The 23,694-nt window shown below is 47.0% G+C and overlaps 1 protein-coding gene across 10 annotated transcripts in view; it reads left to right on the forward strand.

The window, feature by feature from the left end:
* ATXN1 (ataxin 1) overlaps positions 1-23,694 on the forward strand; it is a 243,927-nt gene that overhangs the window by 213,582 nt on the left and 6,651 nt on the right. For all 10 annotated transcript variants that reach the window (XM_041475506.1, XM_041475513.1, XM_041475511.1 and 7 more), the window contains one exon: positions 14,642-16,682. In XM_041475506.1, coding sequence (XP_041331440.1) covers positions 14,802-16,682 — 1,881 coding nt within the window. In that variant the 5' untranslated portion in view covers positions 14,642-14,801. The remainder of the gene's footprint in view (positions 1-14,641; positions 16,683-23,694) is intronic.

Below are 23,694 nucleotides of genomic sequence, written 5' to 3' on the forward strand. Positions count from 1 at the left end.
CTTCTGAGATGCTGCAGCTCCTTCAACCCCAATTTACCAGACAGGCTAGCAGTGCCCTTCCCTCTCTCTCTTCTTTTCCCCATCATTAATCCAGTGTGGTAGCTGTCAGCTCAACCTGGCTGTACATCTGAGAGAATACTGTGCTGTTTTGGCAGCAATTTGAACCTAAAGGAAAGATTTTGCAGGCAGAATTGAACCTTTGGGAGGTGAGCTGGATGATGCTGTCACAGAAGAAGAAAGACTCCTTTTCCAGTCTAGCTCATAGTTTTTGCGAGGCAAGAGCAACAATGTGAATTTTTATATGTGTATATATATATACATATGTGTGTGTATATATATATATATATATATATGTATACAACCTGGCAATGTTTGGGTAGGTCTTGCCCCCAAGCTAGGAAAGATTTAAATCTAATTAGAAATCAGAGATAAGAGGAAATTTCAGCCCATGAGAATTTCCACGATCTCAGAAACACATTTCTTGGTCTAACGGGAGGAAAACTTTAAAAGCTGAGATAAAGTGAAAATCAGGTAATAGGTGAAAATGTTTTACAAAACAATACAGCAAAGCCTATAGTCCTGTATTCAAGCTAGAGGGTGGTTTCATTTGAAACTAAATTTCTGTTGTAGTTACAGCATTTTTTAAGTAGACCTTCATTAAGTGTTTAAAACATTTAGTTTTGGAACCAGCAAATAGGTTTTAATTCTTTCAGTATTACTGGGAAAATATTTACAAAGACGTTCCAGCAGTTTTTCCCAGCTGTAAATGTATTCAAACATTTTTGCCTCCAACAGATTCAGGTTTGAAAACAAACATTTCCTAATATAATTTTTCCTTGAAAAATTCCTGCCTTTTTTATTAGACACCATTAGTTCTTACTTAATTTTAGCCAAAGGGCAACAGTGACTTGTGTACCTTATTTTGGTTTTAGTTTCACTAACCTTACTGCAGAGTGTTGTCAAGGCTTTTTCTCCTTAGGAACTGAATAAATTCTGATCAATTATGTTGTTGTTTTAGTCATCCTGGTTGTATGAGCTCATGATTATTCCATATTTTTATAATGTGTCCATTGTACCAAAGTGGTTATCTATCACTCATTGCAGTACTTATTTCATGTTTCTAAGAAAATATGTCATTCATCCATAAGCACAAAAACAAAAGGCAGAAGAAGCAGCATTTTATTTCATATTTGCCATAAGGAGTCTGCAAGTCACTAACCACATATGAAAAAGAAACCAAACCAGATTAACAGATGTAAAATCATTGCACATTCAGAAGAAACAGTAGGCAGAGAGAGAAAGTGGTAAGCAGATCAGAAGCAGGAGGATCACTTGGTCCATAACTAAACGGGCATAAATAAAACCGGGAAAAATCAGTTTTCCTTTTTGCTGTAGGAACGGTGATGGTGAGTAACATTCTTGGGGCTGCAGGGGATGCTGTGGAGCAGTGGGATGCATCACATCTATACACAGCTATTGCTTCTGAAACTCTCAAGCCAGACACAGGATGCCTCCATGATCAGACCTGCCTATCATGTCAGTGTTCCCTGTTTGTCCTGGTTGGAGTGGATGTCTTGGTGAGATGAGGCAGTGTTTTGCAAGGGACTCCCCCAGGAGCTGTCCTCTCCCAAGAAAGTTTCCCCATTGGGTTCTGCTTTGCAATGGGAGGATCTGAACCTGTTTTAACTATTTTCTTCTCTGGAAGAGCAGCACTTGAATTCCGGCTTGAAGAAGAACACACAAAGGTTTTGAGCACTCAGATCCTTCCCCTAATTTAGTTGGAGTGCTTCTGAGAGGTCCTTAACTGATGTGGAAACTGAAATCTGGTCATTAGGGAGGTATCCTTGGCTAGAGGAGTTTTCATACTAGGTCTTGCCTTAGCCCCAGCCAGGGGGTTGCAATTCAGAGCCCTGTGGGTAGTACCCATTGAAGGTCCCTGGCAAACCTCGGTGGGACGTGTCTGTCGCCACAAAAGGGCTAACACAGATTTGCTGGGCCCTGTGCAAAAGGCTGTAGTTGGTAGGAGAGCTCTGTCAGTAGAGGACACACAGTTCTGAGCTGGATTTACTGGCATGGGTCCAAGGAGTGCCAAAAAAATCTGGAACTGCACTGTCATTTATTTGTGTATGAACAGAGCTGTACAGCAAGTTGTACCAGCCATGTATAATGTGATATCATGAATTTTAAAGGTCAACATAGCGGCTCACTAGTGTATAAAATAAAACTTTGGAAAGGTGAATTTCTGTGCTTAGAAAGTTGTGGAGTCTCCCTTTGTAACTGAGTTGCAAGATAACAGACTTCAAATGAACCACTAACTTTTGATTGCCTTTGCCCTACTTTCTACTTCAGACCAGTGGATAGAGCTAAAGTCACCAGCTTTGATGAAGAAGGGAATCAACATTTCTCTTTCAGGCTTTGTATAAACAGGCAGCTGCTTGAGTTTGCTGAAGTGTGAGGAATGTGAGCAGAGAAACAGCACAAGTGAGTAGAAATCTCTAAGAAATACCACTAATACATTGGACTGCAGTTCAGCATTTTGTTAAGGGCATCATTTGTATTTATACTGTCAACACAGAGTGGATGAATGGAGCTACAATAAATGATACAGACAATTTGAATTTTTCAGTGTGCTTGAGACATGATTCTGTTTCTCCAGCAAAAAAGATGATGGTTTTTTGCCGTTTCAGGGATTAGGTAAATCCCCATGAGTGATGACAACAGACAGAACTAGGGCTTGCAGAAGTACAGAATGGAAAATATACTTGACACTTGTGAGAAGTGAACTCTGAGCTGGTAGTGTGGTTAGACACGCAAGCCTCATTTCACAGTGCTGAAATATTGCCTTCTCATTCTCCTATCTTGAATCATGAAACCTCACGCTCTTCTAATGATTCTTTCAGAGGGAGCAGTGAAATTATTCATATAAAGAACCAGAATTGCTCAAACCACATCCTTTTATTTATCTAGACCAAACTACAACTTCTGCAAAGTTTGGATCATTTGGGATAAAATTCTCAGTGTTCCCAGGCTGGTTTTCTTCTCCTGCTCCTTTATGTTCCTGACCTTCTGATAGCCTGCTTTAAAACTGTGTAGCTACTTCTGGTGTCAGAAATCACACCTTGCTGGGTACTCCCATATACGGAGCATGATGCATGGAAGAGAGGCTGAGGAGGAGGAATTTCAGGTTATTTGATGCCCTGATGCCAGGAAAGGAGTTGACTGCAGTGAAGAAGGCTTGAGCAGCTGTTCAAGCAGGACAGGGAACTTTGGGCCTGGGCAGAGGAAGAAGGGTTTGAACTGTGTCTTGAACGTGTCTTGAGTTGTGTCAGGGCTGCAAGAGAAGGGAGGTGAAGTGAAAAGAAGGAGCCTCCAAGCTTTGAACCTCACTTGGAGAAGGATGAGAGATGGGGGCAAAGGTAACAAAAGAGCCACACTGCTTAATAGCTTAGATAATTGAAAGGCCCTTAGCCCAAGACTGAACTTCCAGTGAAGGAGGCTGGCTTCAGTGTAGAGTACTTCGAGACTGCTTGGCTGGTGTCCTACACACTCTGCAGTGCAGGAGGCCAAGGACTAAGAAGCAGGTTCCCTTCAGATACCTTTGCATCTCTTTCTCTTTTTAAATCTATCAGTGCAGTAGAAGCATGCTGAGTAGTTTTTCTCTTACAGTCAGCAAATCCGTGGTGCTGTCATGTAGCAAAGTGATGTTCAGCCATACCTCACTGTTCACTTGCTCATGAGCTGCAATGTATAAATGTCACTTGTAGCTCTTGGACATGTCAACAGCTGGCTCCTCAGAAGCTGTGTGTTTGCTTGTCTGCTAGTTACTTGGGTGCTCTTCAGCACCATCTACCTACAGAGAGCTTCAGGAAGGGATCCTCGAGTTAACCATGGGCTTCTGTGCTGTGGTTAGGAGTGGAGTCAGGATCAGAGTAACAGGTTTTGGTTTGGGGTCTTTTGAATGCTTTTGCTAAGTGCATCTGAACTGCAGACCTTTAGCTAAGTGTTGGCCTTACATTAATAAACCTTTTTGAAAGTCTTTGTCTAATTTACCATTTGTATCATGGTTTGTGGTGGTGGCCACAGAAGATTTCAGATTTGGTTTGGTTTGGTTTTTTTTAATCTGAAGAGAAATAGTGACTTTCAGGCCATCTACAGAAGAGGCACTTGAAGTTTCTACAGAAAATTTGTGCTCTCCATGATAACAGAGCGTGGAGGGTCATAACATCTGATTTGCATCACTGGAGGAAGGTGGGGAGTGTAGATGCTCTTGAGCTGTGTCAGCCAGGTCTGTGGCTGAAGATTTGCACCAGGATATATAGTTTTCATTATATAACCATAAACACTATTTTGAAAAAGTCCAAACTGCTTTATATTTCCAAGTTACTTTTATGGACTAGCTCAGAGTAATCTGCCATCTGGTATTTTTTTCACACAGGGCAGAATGAGGTAAGGGGGGAGAGATGCTGAGTGCTTCCACGCTGTTGCTCAGCTTCCGCTGAAGGAAATGTAACACCTTTCCCATTTCCTTAGTGTCCAGCCCGGCTCCTGGCGTGAAGCTCTTCACAGTAAAGTCAGAGCTGACTCTCAAGACCTGCTTTTTGGAATAGTTATGAAGCAGTTTCTTGTAGTGTGCTGGAAAAAAAATGCAGTGAAAGTCATTCTGATGACAGCTAGAGGGAAGTAATAACATTCTTTGCAGACTTACATGCAAAAAGCAAGAAAAATATGTGTAAGAACTGTACAAAGAAGGGGGCTGTATCCAATGCTTGAGTGCTGCATGCCTGTAGGAAGTCTTACATTTATAAATAGGGGGGGATCAAACAGACTTCCATTACCAGTTGCTTTTAACATTAGCTGAGTGATACTTCTCTTCTTTTTTCTGTTTTTTTGGGGATTTTTTTTTAACCCTATTTCTGTTCTGCTTTGGTCCCTTCTGTCTGGACTAAGCTGTGCAACTTATGTGGTAGGTGCAGAAGAAAGGGGGGGAGCAACCTTGCAGCAAAATGAGTTGTGTCGATCCTGCCACAATTCCCTTTTTTTTCCCCCTAAATAATCAAATTGCTTAATTAGTCATTGCTCTGGGGAAGTTCTCTACTCAGCTTTCTGCTGGCTGCACTGACTTACAGGGCTGCTCTCAATTCCACGGTCTCCAGCGCCAGCGTCTGACCTCAGCACAGCTCCCAAGCCTTCGTGCTCTAGGGGAGGCCGTGGCAAAGATGTGTTTGTGCCTGGGCTGCATGCAAAGCTAAAGCCCTGTTCAGAGCTTGAGGAATGTTAGATTATCCTTCCTCTTCCAGCCCAGTGGCTGATGTGAGCATGCTCCATGCATGCATGGCACTGGCTATTTGCCAGCTTTAGAGTAATTTTTTTTTTTTTGAATGAGTGAGTGAATGAATGAATGAATACCTGATTAAGTTAATGAAGCTGAGCCAATGGTGGGAGGGAGCGACTTGGCTGCTGCCTGCTCGAAGAGATCTGGCAGCACATTAGACTTGCATAACGCTTTATAGCTCCATGCTGCGCTCCATATGAGCCACAGGAGAGGGCTGCAATAATTACTCGGCTCGGATTGAAACCAGCTGCAGGTAGCTAGTCATCCTCTTGTCCATTTCACTGGTGTCGGGAGTCACTTGTCTTGTGCCGTGGATTTCCAGGGGCAGATGGGTAAGGTGCTTTCACAGAAGTGATCGCAGCGGTGAGGAAGCATGTTCGTGGCTCAGTGACTTTTACAAAAGATCCATTCAGGTTTCCAAGCTGTGATTCACTGGGCCCACAGGTTCAATGCAGGAATGTTTTTAGTTCCTGAGTTCAAAACTTGTATATAAATAACCTTGATGGGAGCTGTGTGATTTTTTGTTTTCTTGTTCTTTCTTCACCTGGCTGGGAAAAATAGAGCAAAAGGTTTTCTTGTATCTGTTTTTTTTTGTTAAAAAACAGCAAATTTTAAATCCTCAGAGTTCTTTTTGATTGTTGTTTAAGGCAAGTTCTTTCTGGCAACCCCGAATGGTACATACCTTTGTTTCTCACATACTTAAATTAAGAGTACTGGCACTGCCTGTTAGCACACCGCCTTCATTTGTTAACGTTCCCTGCTTGAGAGCAACGATGATGATTTGCATTCTTAGTTGGAACAGGGTGGGTTTTTTAATTGCAACTGAAGCTTGTGACTGTGGAAGCTGCTATGTTTGTATAATCCTGCATTATTTAATTTTCTTTTGATTGTTTTCTGTGTTGCCTAATCAGAACAGTTGGGGCAATCTCAGCCTCGCCATGCTGGCCTCAGTCAAGTGACACTGGTGATGGATTTGGGCTCTGTGCCCATTTTATCTGCTTGCTCCCCATTAAGCAGGAGTGAGGCTCCCTACTCACTGAGTCAGGGAGAGTAACTAGTCACTGGGTTTTGTGGGCTGCAAGGCCTGGAGAGGCGTTTCAGAGAGAGAAGGAGCAGAAATGTTGATCTGGCTTTCTTCTTCTGGTGTGTATTCCTGCATGCACTGACCCGTAAGACACTGCCTGAGCTGAGCTGGTCAGCGTGAGGGCCTGTGCAGGATGAGTGGGTAGTGCTGCAGACCATACCTAAATGTAGCTGACTGGAAGGAAGAAGAAAAAAAAAAATAGAGAGAAAAAAAGGTGTCTGAGGGGGATGTTTAACTCATTCTCTGTCTGCAGCACTGAGGTACGTGCTGTGTGCCTCGAGACCAGCATGAGCTGCTGGCTTTTCTGTTTGTTCAGTAGTGATGGTCAGTCTTCCTGATTTGGGAGGGCTCCAAGTGTGCGCTGAGGCGGTGAGCAAGGGCTGGTGCAAATGGCTTCGAGTTAAAGCTTTGCTGAATGAAGTCTGAGCGAAGGCAAGGTGTTGGAATCCATTTCAAGGGGAATTTAACATCAGTTCATGTTTCACATTTTACAGATGGACTAATTATAGTTTAATTTGCTGGCATGTGGAATCTACCAGAGAAGCAGTCTGCAGGGAAGACTTCCAAGGAAAGGCACTGAGCATGCAGATGACCTTTCCAAATCTTCCCCTAAAGCCGTGCTCTCACACTGTCCCCTTATCAGCCAGGCTTAAAGGCACGCTCCTCCCCGTGAGCGCCTGTGCTTATCTGTAAAATGGCTGCTCCGAGTTGGCTGCTGCTTGCTGGTGTTTCTGGCTGGATCTTCAAAGGGGTGAAACGCCCCCGGTTTCTGTAATTTTTCGTGGGGGTCTTATTCAAGTCTCCTGGCAGCGAAGCCAGGCGTCTCTCTTAATTTGTTTTGTAGAAGATGGAGAAAATGTTAGCGAGCATTTTCAGACACATGGAAGGAGACCTGTGTGACATATCTGAAGTACAAATGTGTTCATACAGGCATGACAGTTTCTGTCACAAGTTAAAATGAGTGGCGAGTGGGTGTTGCTACGTTTATAGTCACTCATGTGAAATTTTCAATGGAAAATTGTGTAGGCAGCTCCCATTGTAGCCACATTGTAGGCACATTTTAGATAAATGAAAAACATCAACAAAGTAATTTCTGTATTAGACTTGTTTATAAATGAACTCTATTCACTCATTTAAGCTGCAGAAGCACCTCTAGGGGATGGGTGTGAGAGTAGAGAGTGTCACTGAGCACTGTCAGATGTCCTGCTCTGGCAGCAGTCACTGCAAAGCAGGAGATAAAAGGCTGGATGCTGCGCTGGCCACTTGTGGAGTTGCATAGATGGGATCCCCCTTTCCATCCAGGTGCTGGTGGGGTTGAAAGAGCACTTTAATTTACGTGCATTTGCGCCATGGCTCCCATGCTGCCACCGCAGACTCTGGGTATGTTTGCAGCGGAATGCGGACTTCCTGAGCACCTTGAGCTGGTGGTCTTCATGTCCTAGCACAGCTGACTCTGAGGCTTGGGGAGCAGGGCTTTGGATGGGTTTGGCAGGCTTTGTCAGGTTATAAAGGCTTCAGTGTGGCATGGTGGTAAATCATCAGGCTGCTGGAGTGAGCTCCAGCCATGTGGGACTATGCAGCTGGCAGTCAGCCTGAGCTGAGACCCCAGGCCTGAGCAGCCCCAGAACTTTCCTTTGTGGCTGCAGTTGGAGCTGCGTCTCATAGGGTCAGCTGAGGTGCACTTTCTGTTGTGCAGCTGAGAGAAAGCTGCGCATAAAGCTGTGCACACTCAAATGGCTTTGCTCCAGGCTCAGACCCTCACTTAGCAGTTACACCCTTTCCTTTCCCCCATAGAGGCAGAAAGCTCTGAAGTCCAGCATTTCACCCTCAGAAAAACTTCACTGTAATCCACACTGTCAGCTCCTGCATTTTTGTCTGTGGATATCTGATGCTATTTCGCAAAACTCCATTTCCTGGTGTCAAATGATGGGAAGGGAAATTCCACTTTTAGCCAAACTAATAAGTTTCTGATCTTGTGGGCTGCAGGGAAAAGCTAGAGACCTTAAGCCTGAAAGAAGGCCTCACACAGCAGAGGGGCAAGTTAAAAGAAGTAATAATAATAATAATTAATACCCTTCACCTTTATAATTTTAATAAATCTTTTATTTTTGAACCAATATCATGTGTTTCAGAAGCAAGAAGCTGGGCCTGACTCCTGACATCTGAGAGCCCAGGTTTGGCATTGCCAAGGGGAGGGTTTCTGTGGCAGGGAGCGAGGGTTCTGCCGTGGGGTGGGGTGGGCTGGGAGGGTGGCAGGATGGCCAACACAGCCCTCCCATGTCAGCCCTGACATGGGGTCAACTTGCGGCTCTTGGAGGAAATGCTTCATTGCTTGCAGGCTCCCTGGCATCTTGTACTGCATGCTCTGGTACCACCTCTCTGCAAAGCATGCTGGAAGAGGAGGGATCACCTGTGCTGAAAGCTTTTTTCTGTATAAACAAAGGATGTAGGCAGCTATGAATCCGTTTAAATCACCTGTAGTACTCACAGTCCTGCAAGGCTTACGTGTAGCTGCACCGCTGTGTGTGTGCACAGAAAGGACAGAAAGGTCTGCTGCACACCCAGAGCACAGAGTGACTTCTACAGATGCTGAAAATAAAGGCATCTCTCCTGCTGCAGAATGAAGTGATGGCACCCAGATGATCTGATGGCAGAAACCTGCAAATTTCTGAAAGTTAATTCCAACTCTTCATTCAGCAGTTAGATTAACTAAAACCAAAGATAATTTTAGCACCATGTTCCTGTGCAGTTCACCAGCACCTATCAGGCATAATAACAATGTGTTATTAACTAAGCACAGTCTAACTGTACTAGCTCAGGAGGCAAGTGCCCTACTTAGGACATGCACATCTCTCCTTATAGTCAGAATTCAGGGTAAGTAGGAGAAACAGATGGTTAACCAGTGGAGTAGCTTTCTAATAATCAGTTTGTATAACCTGTGCTCATGAATGGCTGTCCTGGAACTCCATCCTGTCTGTCCTTTTGGGAATATGTCTTACACTGTTTTGTCCTCCTAAACCTCCCTCTCTCAACTCTTTTACCTACATACCTCCATTAAATTCATGGGAATGTTGAGTCTTTGGGCATCTCACATCTGGTGATGTGCTCCCTGAGGTTTGCTCATATCACTTGCTTTTTGTCTCATGTGGAGTCTGTCTGATCTGCCTGGGGAGAGGAAGGATGTGCGGAACCGCTGCTCACTGTGCCAAAACCTGTAGCAATTTGCTGTGGCAGATTCCCAAAGTATAATAAGAACTAACACTGCACTGGACAATCTGTCTTGCGGATGTGGTGTTGATCAGGAATCCTTTCATTTTGGGAGAAGAATTTCAAATTTTATTAGAGGTTTTCATGTTCCTTATTAATGGATCTCTGCAGTTGGCTCTCCCGGGAATTGTGCCAGGGAGCTGTGAAATTGGTCGGGTTGGACAATAAACTCCTATAGCTATTGTTGGCCTGCGCTGAGCTGCACATGGCAGGGCTAATGGAATGTGTAGCAGCTACAACCATGAATATGTAGCCGGCAGCGGGCAGGCTGTAGAGCGGGGGAAGAAAGCTGGCTTACGGATCTGAGGCGGAATGCAGCTGCGGAGCCCTCTGCAGTGTGTCTGTCTTTTCGTCTCTCTGAATCTGATCCTGCAAGATGCCAGCCTCCTTGGCGGGGAGGGGAGAGGACGAAGTGCCTCCCCCTTCTCACTCATTTCCAGCGCTGCCGAAATTACTCACTCGTGATAGGATGGGCGGGTGATTTGAGGCGGGAGCATCAGACTGCGCTGCTGCATCTGCCCGGTAACACCCCAGACATAAAGAGCCGCGTATCAGGCTCGACTCTGCCAAATGTTGCATTAACATCTGCGTGCCAGGCAGGGCAACAGTGTCTGATGGAGGAGAGACATAGTTTTTCTAGTGTATAAATGTGTACAGATATATCTCACGGATAAATGTGACAGTTTGCTGGTCATACCTGGAGCTGGAAAGTGGAAGTTGAAAAGTCATAGTACTCTGTGTGTTTTTAGGATTTGCCATCAAAGGAACCTTTTGACAATAAGTGACTGGCTTAACTGAATATCCCTGAAGTTGGAAGCTGACGACTGCCCCACTTGGGTGTTTGCTTCTTGCACCAGTCCCTCCTCCTGCTGGCACATGATGGTGTGAGCTTGCTGGCAACTGCAGAAAGGTCAGGGACCAGAGGAGGATGGAGGAACCAGATTTTTGAAGAAGGTTTAGAGACCCAAAAAAGGATGTTAGCTGCACCATGGGACAGAGAAAGTGCTTGGTTTCTCAAGGCAGTGAAAGTCACACTGTTTGCATAGCCAGGTGCTGCTGTGTTTTGTGGTTGTGGCCCCAACTTCTCTGCACCCCGAGTCTCAGTCCTGGTGGGTGGTGGGACACAGCATGTCGCTGTGTTTGGATGCTTGCATTGCTGGTTTTACCTTTGCTGCAGTGAACTCCAGATAAATAAAGGAGGTCAGCATCTGAAGCTATAGCCCAATATCCTCTCCTTTGTTTAAAATTTATTAGATGAAATAAGTAGAAAAATGTTGTTTTGGGAAAGATAGTGAGATTTAAAGTGCCTTGCAAAGAGATCTTGGAGTTTTGCATGAAAATGCACATCCCGAGCTCCAGTGAGCAATCCCTCTGGGACCAGAGCAAGCCCAGATGGTGACTCCTCCAAGTGATTATTTTTCTGCCTTAAGCCTTTCCAGGAATTTGAGTGTGGGCAGACTGCCAGTGGACACTGGCTGTCCAGACAGTTTAGCAATGTTCCATGTGTACTCACTGCCAGAGATACCAAAGTCCAGCTGCTCTCCCTGATCTCTTTGTCCCTTTTACCTTCCCAGCCATAATTACACATGCCTGCACGCACGCACGCACTTGTGACACACACAGGAGCAAAAAATCACCTGGTGTTTCCTGCTCGTTTGCATATCTACAAATTGTGAGTGACAGCTCTAAAGTTAAAGGAAAGCTCCAGAGCTGGAAAAATGACTTGAATTAAAAGAAAAAAAAAAAAAAAAAAAGGCATGCATCCAGCAAACCCTGCGGCACACCACAGAAGGCAGGCGTTCATCTTTCTAGGACAACCAGCAAAAAACTGCTTATCCAGGTCTTGTACTTCTTGCCTTTGAGACACTCTTGTTTGGGTTCTCTCCCTTTCATTGCTTCCCAAGCAATATCAGTCCTGTCTTATCTTTACTGTTGCCAGAACTTGAATAATGCTGAAAAGTTACTGTTTTACTTTTAGATCTTGAAGTAGAAGTAGGCTGTTTTATGCTGCATATTTCCACTTTTTTGCAAATCTAGTCCTATGTCTGTTAAGAGCTCAAAGTCTCACTGTGAAGTGCCTGGGCTTGAAAAAGTGGGGCAGTATTCACTGCTCTGTGGCTGTCTCATCCCTTGTCTCCGTTAAATTTATTAATTCCTCCTGAGTTCTCCAGGAGATTTTGAGCAGTCCTTTTGTTACCAGTAAAGATGAAGTCAGTCATCTGAAAGATTTACACCAAAAAAACCAAAATGCATGACCCAAAAGAGTTAGTACTTGGTATTTTTGAAGGATGTTAGCTTTGACATTGGAGGCCACCCAAACCTCAGTGGTTCAATGCTATTTAGCAGAATAAAATCTTTGCTTCAGCTCCTGCATAATGAAACTTCACTCCATTTCATAAGGCTTCATAGTACTACTTTCGATGCAGAGAAGCTGAACCCAGATGCCTCGAACTTTTGGAACCACTGGGGGAGCCTGGTTTACCCAGCACAGCAAAAGATCCTATCCCTGTTCAGTCCCAAATACAAGCTCTCTGCTCTGCTGCAGGCAGAGAAGCCAGCCTTCTGCCTCTGCTCCCAGCTTTTCCCCGTGGGAGCGTATTTAAATTCTGGATTTGCAGCTCATGTTCCAGAAGAGATTGGAGGATAGTCCAAGCCCAACACAAGCTCCCTGTGACAGGGGGAGCAGGATGAGCACCCCATGCTGAGGATGTCCCCTCTGGGCAGCTGCCTGGGCCAGGATCTGCTGACTTACCTACCCAAGCCGGCTGCCTGGGGCAGAAGGCTACAGAGAGCTAAAGTTAACCAAGGATGACTGCGCAAATGTGAGCTCGGCAGTTTTATTTTTAGTCGAACTTAAAAAGAAAAATCTGTAAGTCATGTGTAATATAATAATTTTAGCTGTTGCCAAGACACGCTGAGCAACTGTTAGGAGGAGGGGAAGGCCCATGCTGATCCAGCAGGGGCCCTGTCTCCTGGCTGCCCTCGTCGCTGCGGTCACGGTGCCGAGGTGATGGTGCTGACAGACCAGGGCAGGTCAGGATAGTGCCTGGGCTGCTGCGCCCTGGGTGTCACCGGCCCTTGCAGCTGAAGCTGCCCTGAGTTCTTTCATCCTCCCTGTCTCCTCAAAGCCAGGGAATCTTCCCTGAAACAGTGCTTTACCTCCCTCCCCTAGCTCTAGCTGTTGGTGTTTCGTTACTGTTTATCAATATTTAAAGAATGGAGTAATTAACTTAAGACTGATTGTATCAAACCATTAGAAGGTTTGGACTTTTCTTGCAGGCTTACAGCAGCTCGGAGGACCATAAATGTAAAGAGTGCTTTTTAAGATAGGTTTAATCTGAGTCTAGTGTGTCTTCAAAGTACTTCATACACATAAAACATCAGGCTTATTGTTCATTAGAAGTGAGGCAGCAGGGAAAGAAATCCCCCAGAGGAATATTACTTGCCATAAGATAAGTATCATTACTGCTCCTCAGCATTCCCTTTAAAGTGGGCTATATCCTATTTCCATCTTCTTTCACATCCACTCTTAATTCTTTCTCTCTATTCTTCTTACATGTAATGCATGCTTTTCTTGTTGAGCTGCCACTCATGCGAGGTGCGCGGTTTCTCATCGCCCATTCTTGAACAACTTTCAAAAGAGCCAGAACTGCGGATGACAGGCGGAGGCTGGACAGGGGCTGAGGAAAAGTTTCGCTCTCCATGAAGGTTGATTAGGCTAGGCAAGGTTTCAGGAAGAGAGTAAATGTGTAACACATTACATTTACAATATTTTCTTTAGCAGGTAACAGAAGAGTTAGGAAGACTTTGTTGCCTTTGGTTGAAATTGGTGATGTGGAGAAAGCAACTTACTTGCTCCAACAGAAAAATCAGCCCAATATGAAACTCAAATTTTTACAGTGGTGGAGGCTCATGATTTGGATCAGGAAACTCAAACACACTTTTCCGAGCAGTTCTGGGCAGGTGTCCCCAAGGCTGAGGACACCTGAGTCAAACTCATAGACCTGTGGCTGTGGCCCTGAGTGTGGTACCAACAGCCTCTGTGGTGAGCAGTGGCTGAGAAGGAGTGGGGTTGGATCCTGCCAGAGATGGATATGGTGCCAGCACCTGGCTCTGGCCTACCTGCATGTGGCAGGGAGTTCCTCCCAGCAGAGTCCTGCCTGGACACCTGAATGTGAGGCATCAATAGCAGAAGGATTTCAAAGCACTGGGTCAAAAAAAAACCCCACCAGACATCAAAAACCTGGCTCGGATCCATCCCTGGCTCTGGGCTGCTGCTGTAAATAGCTCGCGTGGCTGAGCTTCATTGCCAGACTGGGAGATGAAGCACACGTGTCCCTGTAATGAGCTGTGGTGTGGAGTGGGGACAGGAGGCAGCTGCTGCCTCCACAGCCCTCATGGTGTCACGTGAAGTCACCCTGCCGGTGTCTCTGGGTTTCAGGGGTTTAGGAGTGACCCACCACCTTCCCTCTGCACCACTCACAGTGACTTGTTGCTAACAATATTTTGTGTGTGCCTGTTCCTCAGGACTCCCTGCTGTGCTCCCATTTAGGGCACGTTAGGGTGAAGGCAGTGTCGTCATTGCAGGGGAAGAAGAGGCTGGAAGAACAAAGCAGGCACCGTAGAGACATAGAGGGTTTTCGTAGAGGAAGGAGAATGGGCCTTGGGAAATAAATGACTGCTGCTAAATGTACCAAGTTATGGCCAGGTTGTTTCTGATATGCCTAATTTTTTTAATGTTTTCCTGATGCATTAGCAGACATGCCCAGGATTTTTCTGCTGTTTACAGCATAGCTAGCTGTCAATTGCTCCTTGATGTGAGAGTGGCAATGCCTGACCTTTTTTTTTTTCCAGAGGTCTTTTTCCTGTTTGCTGATTTAGGGTGTCTGCTTATTCGTTTTCATTTCTCATTGCTGACGATGTGACTCCCATCTCTCTTGCCCACCCTTTCGTTGCAGAATCCAGAGCAGCTGTCGGAGGATCGTGCTCACAGGGAGATGATTCCTCATGAAGTCACTGGATCCCCTGCAGAAATCAAATGTGACTTTCCGTTTATCAGACTGAAATCAGAGCCAGCCAGACAGTGAAGCAAGCACAGTGGAGGGGGGACGGCGAAAGATGAAATCCAACCAAGAGCGGAGCAATGAATGCCTGCCACCTAAGAAGCGAGAAATCCCTGCCACCAGCCTGCCTTCGGAGGTGAAGCCGGTCCTGCCAAACGAAAACCACCGTGCAGATAACCTGGCATGGCTCCCCAGCACACCCAGTGGCCAGGGCTGCCTGGGGGGCAGGCACCGGCCCGGGGGCACCTCCTCGGTGGAGGCAGGCTTGCAGCAGGGTTTGCACAAGTCACTGTCTGCAGGGATGGACTATTCCCCACCGAGTGCGCCCAGGTCCGTTCCAGCCTCTACCACTCTTCCCACGGTGTACTCGCCTGCCCTCTCCCAGTCAGGGACCCCCGTTTCCCCCGTGCAGTACACTCACCTGCAGCACACCTTCCAGTTTGTCGGGCCCCAGTACAGTGGATCGTACACCGGATTCATCCCCTCACAGCTGATTTCTCCGACAGCCAATTCTGCGACCGGCGCCGTGGCGGCGGCCACAGCCGTTGCAACCACTCCATCCCAGCGCTCCCAGCTGGAGGCTTATTCCACTTTGCTGGCCAGCATGAGCGGCTTAAGCCAGCAGGGGCACAAAGTTGAGCCGCACCTGGTCAGGACGCCTGGACTGATCGCTGCTGGGTCTCCTCCACCCACCCAGCAGAACCAGTACGTCCACATTTCCAGCTCTTCCCAGAGCACTGTCAGAAATGTCTCTCCTCCAACCATCCCAGTCCCCCTGCACCCACATCAGACAGTGATCCCGCACACCCTCACCCTTGGCCCTTCCTCCCAAGTGGTGGTGCAGTACACTGACTCGGGGGGCCACTTTGTCACCAGGGATCCCCCCAAGAAACCCGAGAGCAGCCGGCTGCAGGCGATGCAGGCCAAGGAGGTACTGAATGGCGAGATAGAGAAGAGCCGGAGGTACGGCATTTCGCCTTCTGCCGACATGGGTCTGGTCAAAGCAGGCAATAAACCAGCTCCCCATCACTATGAGACCAGGCACGTGGTGGTCCACTCGAGCCCCGCCGAGTACGGCGTGCGGGATTCCTCAGGTGTCCGAGCCTCTGTCATGGTGGTCCCCAACAGCAGCACGCCCACGGCAGACATGGAGGTGCAGCAGGCCGCCAACCGTGAGACCTCTCCTTCAGCCCTCAACGACAAGGGAAGTTTGCACTTAGGAAAGCCAACCCACCGGTCCTATGCCTTGTCTCCGCAGCAGGCTCTGGGCCACGAGGGGGTGAAGGCGGTGGCCACGCTGTCCCCTCACACCGTCATTCAGACCACCCACAGCGCCTCTGAGCAGCTCCCTGTGGGGCTGCCAGCGACAGCTTTCTACACTGGGACCCAGCCGCCGGTGATCGGCTACCTGAGCGGCCAGCAGCAAGCCATCGGCTACCCCAGCAGCCTGCCGCAGCACCTGGTGATCCCGGGCACCCAGTCCCTGCTGATACCGGTCGGCAGCGCGGACGTCGAGCCGTCGGGAGTCACGCCTGCGATCGTCACGTCGTCTCCTCAGTTTGCAGCAGTGCCTCACACGTTCGTCACCACCGCCGTCCCCAAGAGCGAGAACTTCAGTGCAGAGCCCCTCACCACCCAGCCTGCCTACCAGGCCACCATGGTGCAGGCGCAGATCCACCTGCCCGTGGTGCAGTCCATTGCCTCCCCTGCCGCCGCGCCCCCCACGCTGCCCCCTTACTTCATGAAGGGGTCGATCATCCAGCTGGCCAACGGGGAGCTGAAGAAAGTGGAGGACTTGAAAACAGAAGACTTCATACAGAGCGCGGAAATTAGCAATGACCTGAAAATAGACTCCAGCACTGTGGAGAGGATCGAAGACAGCCATAGCCCGGGCATCGCCGTCATACAGTTTGCGGTGGGGGAGCATCGAGCACAGGTAATGGCAACGCGTGGTGGGCTGGGGGGTTGGGCTGGGATGCACGCTCTGGCCCCCAGGCCACATCGCAGCTCACTTGCTTTGGATCTGCTCTGGCTTGGTTCTTCATCCATCTGTGGTTCAAACTGTAGACCAAAAATCATCTTCCTCACTGTGCTGGGGGAACCATCAGGTCACACTGGCGATACATGTAGACTTTCAGATATCAAATGGGTCTCTTTTAAAGCTGGGGAGCTCACAGGAAGACTTATGTGATTTTCGTGGGTTTTTATTAAAATACCAGATAATGTAAGGAGTATGAAAGGTTACATTTTTCATTTTGATAGGTGATTTTTACCATTCACACTAGAAAGGTCATGATAGAATCAGATCAAAACCTACCCTAAAGAGATAAGTCAGGCGCAAGGCAGTGAATTTCCATGGCTTAAAATCCTGGAGCTGCCTGGGAATAGTTTTCATGCACATAAGTTACTGAAATGCACTAGAGAGTTTTTCTGAAGCTTCGCTTGAAGGGGGTTTTAACATTGCATGGCTCATGTAAACTCTGTGGTCAAGTGCAATTTGGAAGGAAAAACTGTCTAGGTATCTGGGCAGGCTGTGCTTCTGACCTTTGTTTCTCTGTTTGTAAGGCAGGAAGAAAACCTGTAACTTTCCAGAGGTGTTTTTAGGTTGAGAATGAGTGCATATTGATTTGAAAGCTTTATCCTAATGCTGTCCATTTTCTGAGCAATTTAGATTCTGTTAGTTGATGCTGAAAAGTTCAGATGTGCTGTGTAGCATTTAGCTTCCTGGAGGTACTCGGTTTAGATAATCCTGTGGCAAATCTTTTTGTTTTGGTGTGAGTGCTGTGAACTCCACCATCTGCACCTCTGATGCTGCAGCCTCAGCGCTGGAGAAGCAGAATGAGAGAGAAGGAGAACGACAGGAACTGGGCACGGGCACAGGTAGTAACACACCTCAGGCTGATGGTTTGGAGGAGAAAAGCAAACGGTGATGGTACTGAGGAGCAGATCACACAGAAAATTTCTTACACTCTCAGCAGCCTGTGGCCTGTCCTTCCCCACGTGTACACCCATGGTGAATCACTATGTGTGGCATGTCCTCCTTCTCAAGTCAAACAGGCAAATCCCCTGTGTGGGTTTGTTCATGTATGTGTCTGCATCTGCACAGCTGATAGAAGTCGAGCCTCTCGTGCTTCCAGTATAGAGACCCATTTTTTTCCCCACTGCTTTACTGTATTTTGGTGCATCTCAGGCATCACGTTTAGAGGAACTGTCCTTGGATCAGGACCAGTTCCTATAATTTGCCATGGTGCCTTGAAGAATGAGATTTCAAAACTAGCAATCTCCACTCTGCAATTTTCGTCTTGCTCACATTTCTCTGCCTGCAGCCAGGCCATCCCATCGGTGTCTGCACAGAAGAAGAGGTACAAATGAGCAGATAGCGTTTGTGTCACCTCTCCGTCACAGCCCTGTCAAGGCAGGCAAAGGACTGCGGTCCTGGGAAGAGCTGCTCTTTTGCAGGGGGTGGAGTGCCATCCTCTGGCAGAAAGGGAACAAGTCCGACGCTCTACAAATCCAGGGCCAGGCGCACGGGTCTCACCCAGCAAAGTGTCACCTTACAGAGAAGCCTATCGGGAGCGGGCTGACATCATCGCAGCCGAAATACTCCCCAGCTGTGTTTCCCACCGGGGATGCTTCCAGAATGGAGGGAGAGTCACGTAGAGATATGATAAGAAACGGCAGTTGAATTTAGGTTTCCTGCAGATTCCAGGACTTGGGTCTCTTCCCAGATCAGCTGTGTCCCTGCACAGCAGGGACGACTGCCGGTTTTCCTTCGCCTTGGGGAGGGGGGAGAGAGAGAGCGAGAGCGGGCGCATTTCTACATGCTTGAAGTCTCTGGGACCTCCCCCTTAGCCTGGCCTGGCGCTCTGGGAGTATTCAGCCTTATTTGCAGGTGTGCAGCAGTCATTACTCCTCAGAAAATTGCCTGTGTGAAGAGGCTTAGTCTTCTCTCTCAAAGAGCAGTACTTGGTCGAGCTGCTCTGAGCACCGGCACTGTGGTGCTGCCACGCTGAAATAGAGCTCTTGACTCTGGAGTGCAGGGGGATAGAGCTGCGTGTGTAGTGCAGCTCCACAAAGTATTTCATTACAATTGACTTTCACTTGCACGCCTGCTTCTGCAAGGAGAGAGCTTTTCGAGTGGTATTACCAAGGGAGTGTAACTTGTAAAGAGTAAGTGCCATACAAAAATAGGGTTGTTATCATTAGCTTTGGCTCACTTACTTACTCCTCCCAGGGATCTCTGGGAAGTCATTATAATATTGATGAATCTGTATTTTCAGGCTCTGTGCAAACACTAGCTAATTTTCTCACCAGTTGAGGGACAGAGGTAGGAGGTTATTTTCAGCTGAACTTACACCACTGTAATGTATGCAGGGAGGCACCAGGCAGCTACTCTTCTGTCATGTCACTGCAAGCCCACAGCTGGCCCTCCCCAGCACAGCACTTAGGCAGAAAGGGGTCATCTTCCCTCCTTTTCCAGTCCTCCAGTCACCTGGAAAATCCATCTGTCTTCCAGGTAGGGAAACCTAGAGGAAAATCAACACACCTGAAGGCCTTAGTAACTGAAATAAATGAACTAAATGTCTTTGCCCCAGAGGCATGCTAGATTTCCATTTCACAGCATCCTGACTCTGGATTAACAAGTCAAGTAAGTATCAACTGGACCAGAACCCAAAGTCCAGCTGCTACTCCTGTGCATTCAAGGTGCTTAGAAGACAAGACCTGTTGATCTACATCTCTTTGGAATACCATATATTATTTTTGTAATAAGAATTTCATCATGATTACCTGTCCATCTCTTTGCTGCCAGAAGAACACAGAAGTCAGTAATTCACCTCCCTTGATGTTAAGGTCAAAGCTCACAGGCTGTGCAAAATTAGTTCTCTGAAATGCTATACTTCAGTTCCTAATAATTTCTAAAGTACAGATTGAATGGAAAAGGTGAGCATACAGTTCTTAATTTTCCTTAAAAAAAACCCCAAAAACCAAACAACAAAACTAAACTGGAATCATAAGCACTAGAGATGGGAAAGTCCCACTAGAGCATGCAGTTAGTAGGCCTGACTAGTTTAGTTTAGTGCATATGATTTTAGACCATCATCTAGTTCAGTTTTCCCCTTACATCTTTCAATGCACGCACAAATGGTTACTCTTTCTTTGAGCTCCCCTTTTCATTATCCTTGTCACCGTAACAGACACAGAAACAGATGTTGACTCAGTTCACTGCTGCAGATGGAGATCTCTGCCAGCCTTCCCCTCATGTGATCTCTGTGTCCCCTGGTCACAGGACAGTAAGTCCTTTTGTCTCCAAGTGATGGCTGGCTGTGGTCTGTCCTCACGTTACTGGGTTCTGGGAGTGCAGCAGATGACACAACTCATGTGATAAAGGCGGCAGCCTGTGGTCTGCTGGACGAGAGACGGCTTCTCTTTGGGAATTACGGGGTTGCGTGACTGCAGAGAGCAGCAGCCCCTGATGTTCCAGCCCTGCCTGCCTTTGCTATAGTAACAGTGGACTGAATTGGGGTAGATGCAGCCCTGGGGGCTGCCCAGTCAGATCATGTTCTGGAGGGTGGCTCTGTGGCACGAGGTGCTGCCTACAGCCCCAGAAATCTCTCACAGGAAATCCACTCTTGTGAAGGCATCAGAGTGCGGGGGGAGCATTAGAAGTCCTGAAGTTTCTGAACAGGGGAGGTTGTGTGGGAGTGTGGCACTGCAGAGGCTTTTCTCTGTGAGAAGGAGAGCTTCTATTCTGTGAATCCACCCAGTTGTTTTTTGGGCCCGAGGAGCTTTTCAGCACCCAAAGCAAGGCCTTCAGTGGAGAGCTCTGCTGCTTAATTGCACATTGTTTCCAGAACTGCTTCTTTCTCTCTGTTCCAACCTGCCACTCCTAGTTTCATCACATTTTAATAGCATTATGGAGAAAAACACTTAATTGGAAAATGCATGTTTACATTTATTAAAATATTGTTCACATGAACCACTTTCATTAGGCACCTTTTGCTTTCGTGCGTGTTATTTTGTTTGCAGCAGCAAGGCCCAAGACTAAAGTTGTGTTTCTAAATGATGGGAAGGGTGTTTCCTGGGCATCAGATCTTCCAGGCCCTAGTATCCGTATTCCAGCTCCAGCTGGGATTTCTTCAGCTGTCTTAAGCCTGTCTTGCCTACTGAGTTTGGCTGACAAATAAAAATTATAAAGGGTTATAGAAAGTTTCAGTTTTCAGTGGCTGCACTGAAGAGTTTCAGCTGCTTTCACTAGTCAGTGTTAACAAATAGAAATATAAATGTAGCTTGCAATAGAGCCTCAATATGCTTTGAAAGAAACCAACATGTTTGTTTCTTACTTTATCCTCTTACTAGTAGGTACAAAAATTCCAAATTTCCTTCTCTCCTAAAATAATTGTGGCAAAATACTGAGGGGTTGGGGGGAAGCTTTTAAAATAAGGGGGGTTGTGTTTTAATGCAGTGGTCAGAAAAAAATTTTGTGGGGATATTCTTACTGAACTTTCACACTTCAAAGGTCTTAAGCTTGTTTCTAGAGGATGGTTGCCTCAAATCCCTCCTTAGCTGAATCCAGAAACAGACAGCTAAAACAGGGCTTGATAATCTGTGAGGGAACCCATTGCAAATCAAAAGTGATACATGCACAGTGTGACCAGATCGTGGGGATTCTAGCACTCCACCATCTTTGGTGTTATTCATGATCACCAGCACCAGTTCGGGTTTGGGTTTCAGTGGTCAACCCTTCAGGCAAGTGTTTTGGATACTACATTAAAAAAAAAAAAAAGCATAATGTGTGGTGGAAGTGTGTTGACATCAAGAGGAGCTTGTGTGTTGGTGAGGATGATGCACACAACCAAGTATGATTCCCACAGATACAAATAGCTTCTGACAAGGATGGAAAGGTAGAAAAGGAAAGAAAAAAAAATTCAGCAGGCAAGCAGGAAGAAAGAAAGATGTGAGAAAAAGCAATATAAAGGAGAAAGCTGTGTCCACCAGCTGATCCATGCCTGGAGACAGCCTACAGTTCTTGTGCAGACAGCAGCTTCCAAGTCCATGGGAGATGCTGGATATTCATTACTTCTCCTGATTAGACTCCAGTTAAACTGAGATGCATATGTATGGAATAGTATCCCAGGTTCTGGGCAAATATTTCTGCAAATCCTGGTGCTGGAGTGTTTCCATCCAGTGACATGAAGGGATAGGGCTTTCATGGTTGCCTCACCCCAGTTTCTCCGTAGTTCAGAGCTTAAACCAGGGCTCGGGTCAGGTCCCTTTCCGCTATTGCAGTGTGTGTAGTTCGACTGTTGGAAAATAGTTCTGGTTGGAAAAGATTTAGCAGGACAAAAACTGATGTAGTATCTTGCACTTCTAAACTGCTCCTTTTGAAATTCCTTGTACAGTGGCTTACTGTGTTGGGCAGGTGGAGTGGCAGGATAATAGATGCAGTGTTATCTGCTGGCCTAGTTGCAGAAGTGCATAGCATATATTTATAGACTCAATTAGGTTTTTTCCAGCAGGATCAACCCTCCATAAACAGCAGCTGGCTGCTAGTGCATGGCATGCACGTAGTCAGAGGCACCGTCAACAACCGGTGGGAATCATTGGTTTCATGGTTCTGGAGCATCTATCTCTGAGCTGTCAGACATTCCTGAGCAGGTCTTCTTGCCCAAAAGGGCTGCGGAGCTGGGTGTGAGGGGCACTACCAGGGGCCCTGCTTGCAGGGAGAGCAGCTGTGGGAGTGGCATTGCTAGCAGGGAAGGGGGCAGGGCTGCTGGGGGCAGTGCTTCCATGGAGTCCAGCCTCTTCTGTGAGACAGACCATGCAACTTCATCCCAAGGTTCACACTTAACATTATGGACAGATGTGTTGGAACACTGGAGTGCAGTGTGCATCTCAAACTGCTTCTGTGTCAAAATGCATTTTTAATAATGCAAAGCCATGCTGGGTGTGACAGTGTTACTCATTCCCAGGGCTGAGAGGTGGTTTCACAAGCTGCTGTGTTGTTCCTTTTAAGTAAGTCCGTGGTCCTGGAGAGGGAAGACTCTCCAGGCAGCTGGTACAGTCTATGCCTGCTGAATGGCTCAGAAATGAGGTGAGCACATGTATTAGCTGATCTCCTACCCTTTTGCCCTTACCAAATAAGGGTTACACCGTCAGAGCAGGATTGTGCCCCCATGCCTGAGAGGAGCTCCAGAGGACATGGGGACCGTGGGAGCAGAGCAGTGGGTATCTGTCTTCAGCACAAGCCAGCCTCTTACAGTCACAGACCTCACTGGTGTGACAGGCAGCAGTTAAAAACACGTGCCAAGTTTTAAAGAAGTATTAGTCAGAATTTCCTGCTCTCTTTGTAGTGTGCTGGGGAGGAGGGGTGTCAGCCCCATGGGTTGAGAATCACATGAGTCCACATCAAGTGTTTGAGCCTGCAGTGAGTGCTGGACTGCTACCACGTGCAAAGATAAGTGCGTATTTTATCATGGTTTTATCAAGTGTTTTTTTATCATGTTGGGACCTCAAGGCCCAGCATTTGCAAGGTCAAGGAGCAGGAGGAACCTGCTGTTGGTCTGTTCTGGCCATGGCAGCTCCCCCTAAGATGGTTAGGTAGGATTCCTTACCAGATGTGTCTTTAAAAGTGGGGTGAAGCAGAGGAAAATGGGACATGGTACAGAAAAAGAGACACAGTACAGGAACTGGAGGAGGAGGAAGGACGACCACCTCCCTGAGGAAGTGCAGGAGATAAACTCTGCAGCAGAGTGGAAGACCAGGTGTGAGAAGGGAAGAAACTGGACTGGTAACAGACTGCTGGGGGAAGGCAGGCTCTCACTTGCTGCTCTTAATGGCTGCAACATTGTATGTGTTCATGGCCTTCCCCCTTCACGCTGCTCAGTGGGCGCTGGTTCGGACAGAGGTCGGGATGACATTCCCGTGATCATTTAGGAAATCATATGTCA

This window comes from Pyrgilauda ruficollis, unplaced genomic scaffold (assembly GCF_017590135.1).
Source record: "Pyrgilauda ruficollis isolate IOZ18807 unplaced genomic scaffold, ASM1759013v1 scaffold35, whole genome shotgun sequence".
Lineage (NCBI taxonomy): Eukaryota > Metazoa > Chordata > Aves > Passeriformes > Passeridae > Pyrgilauda > Pyrgilauda ruficollis.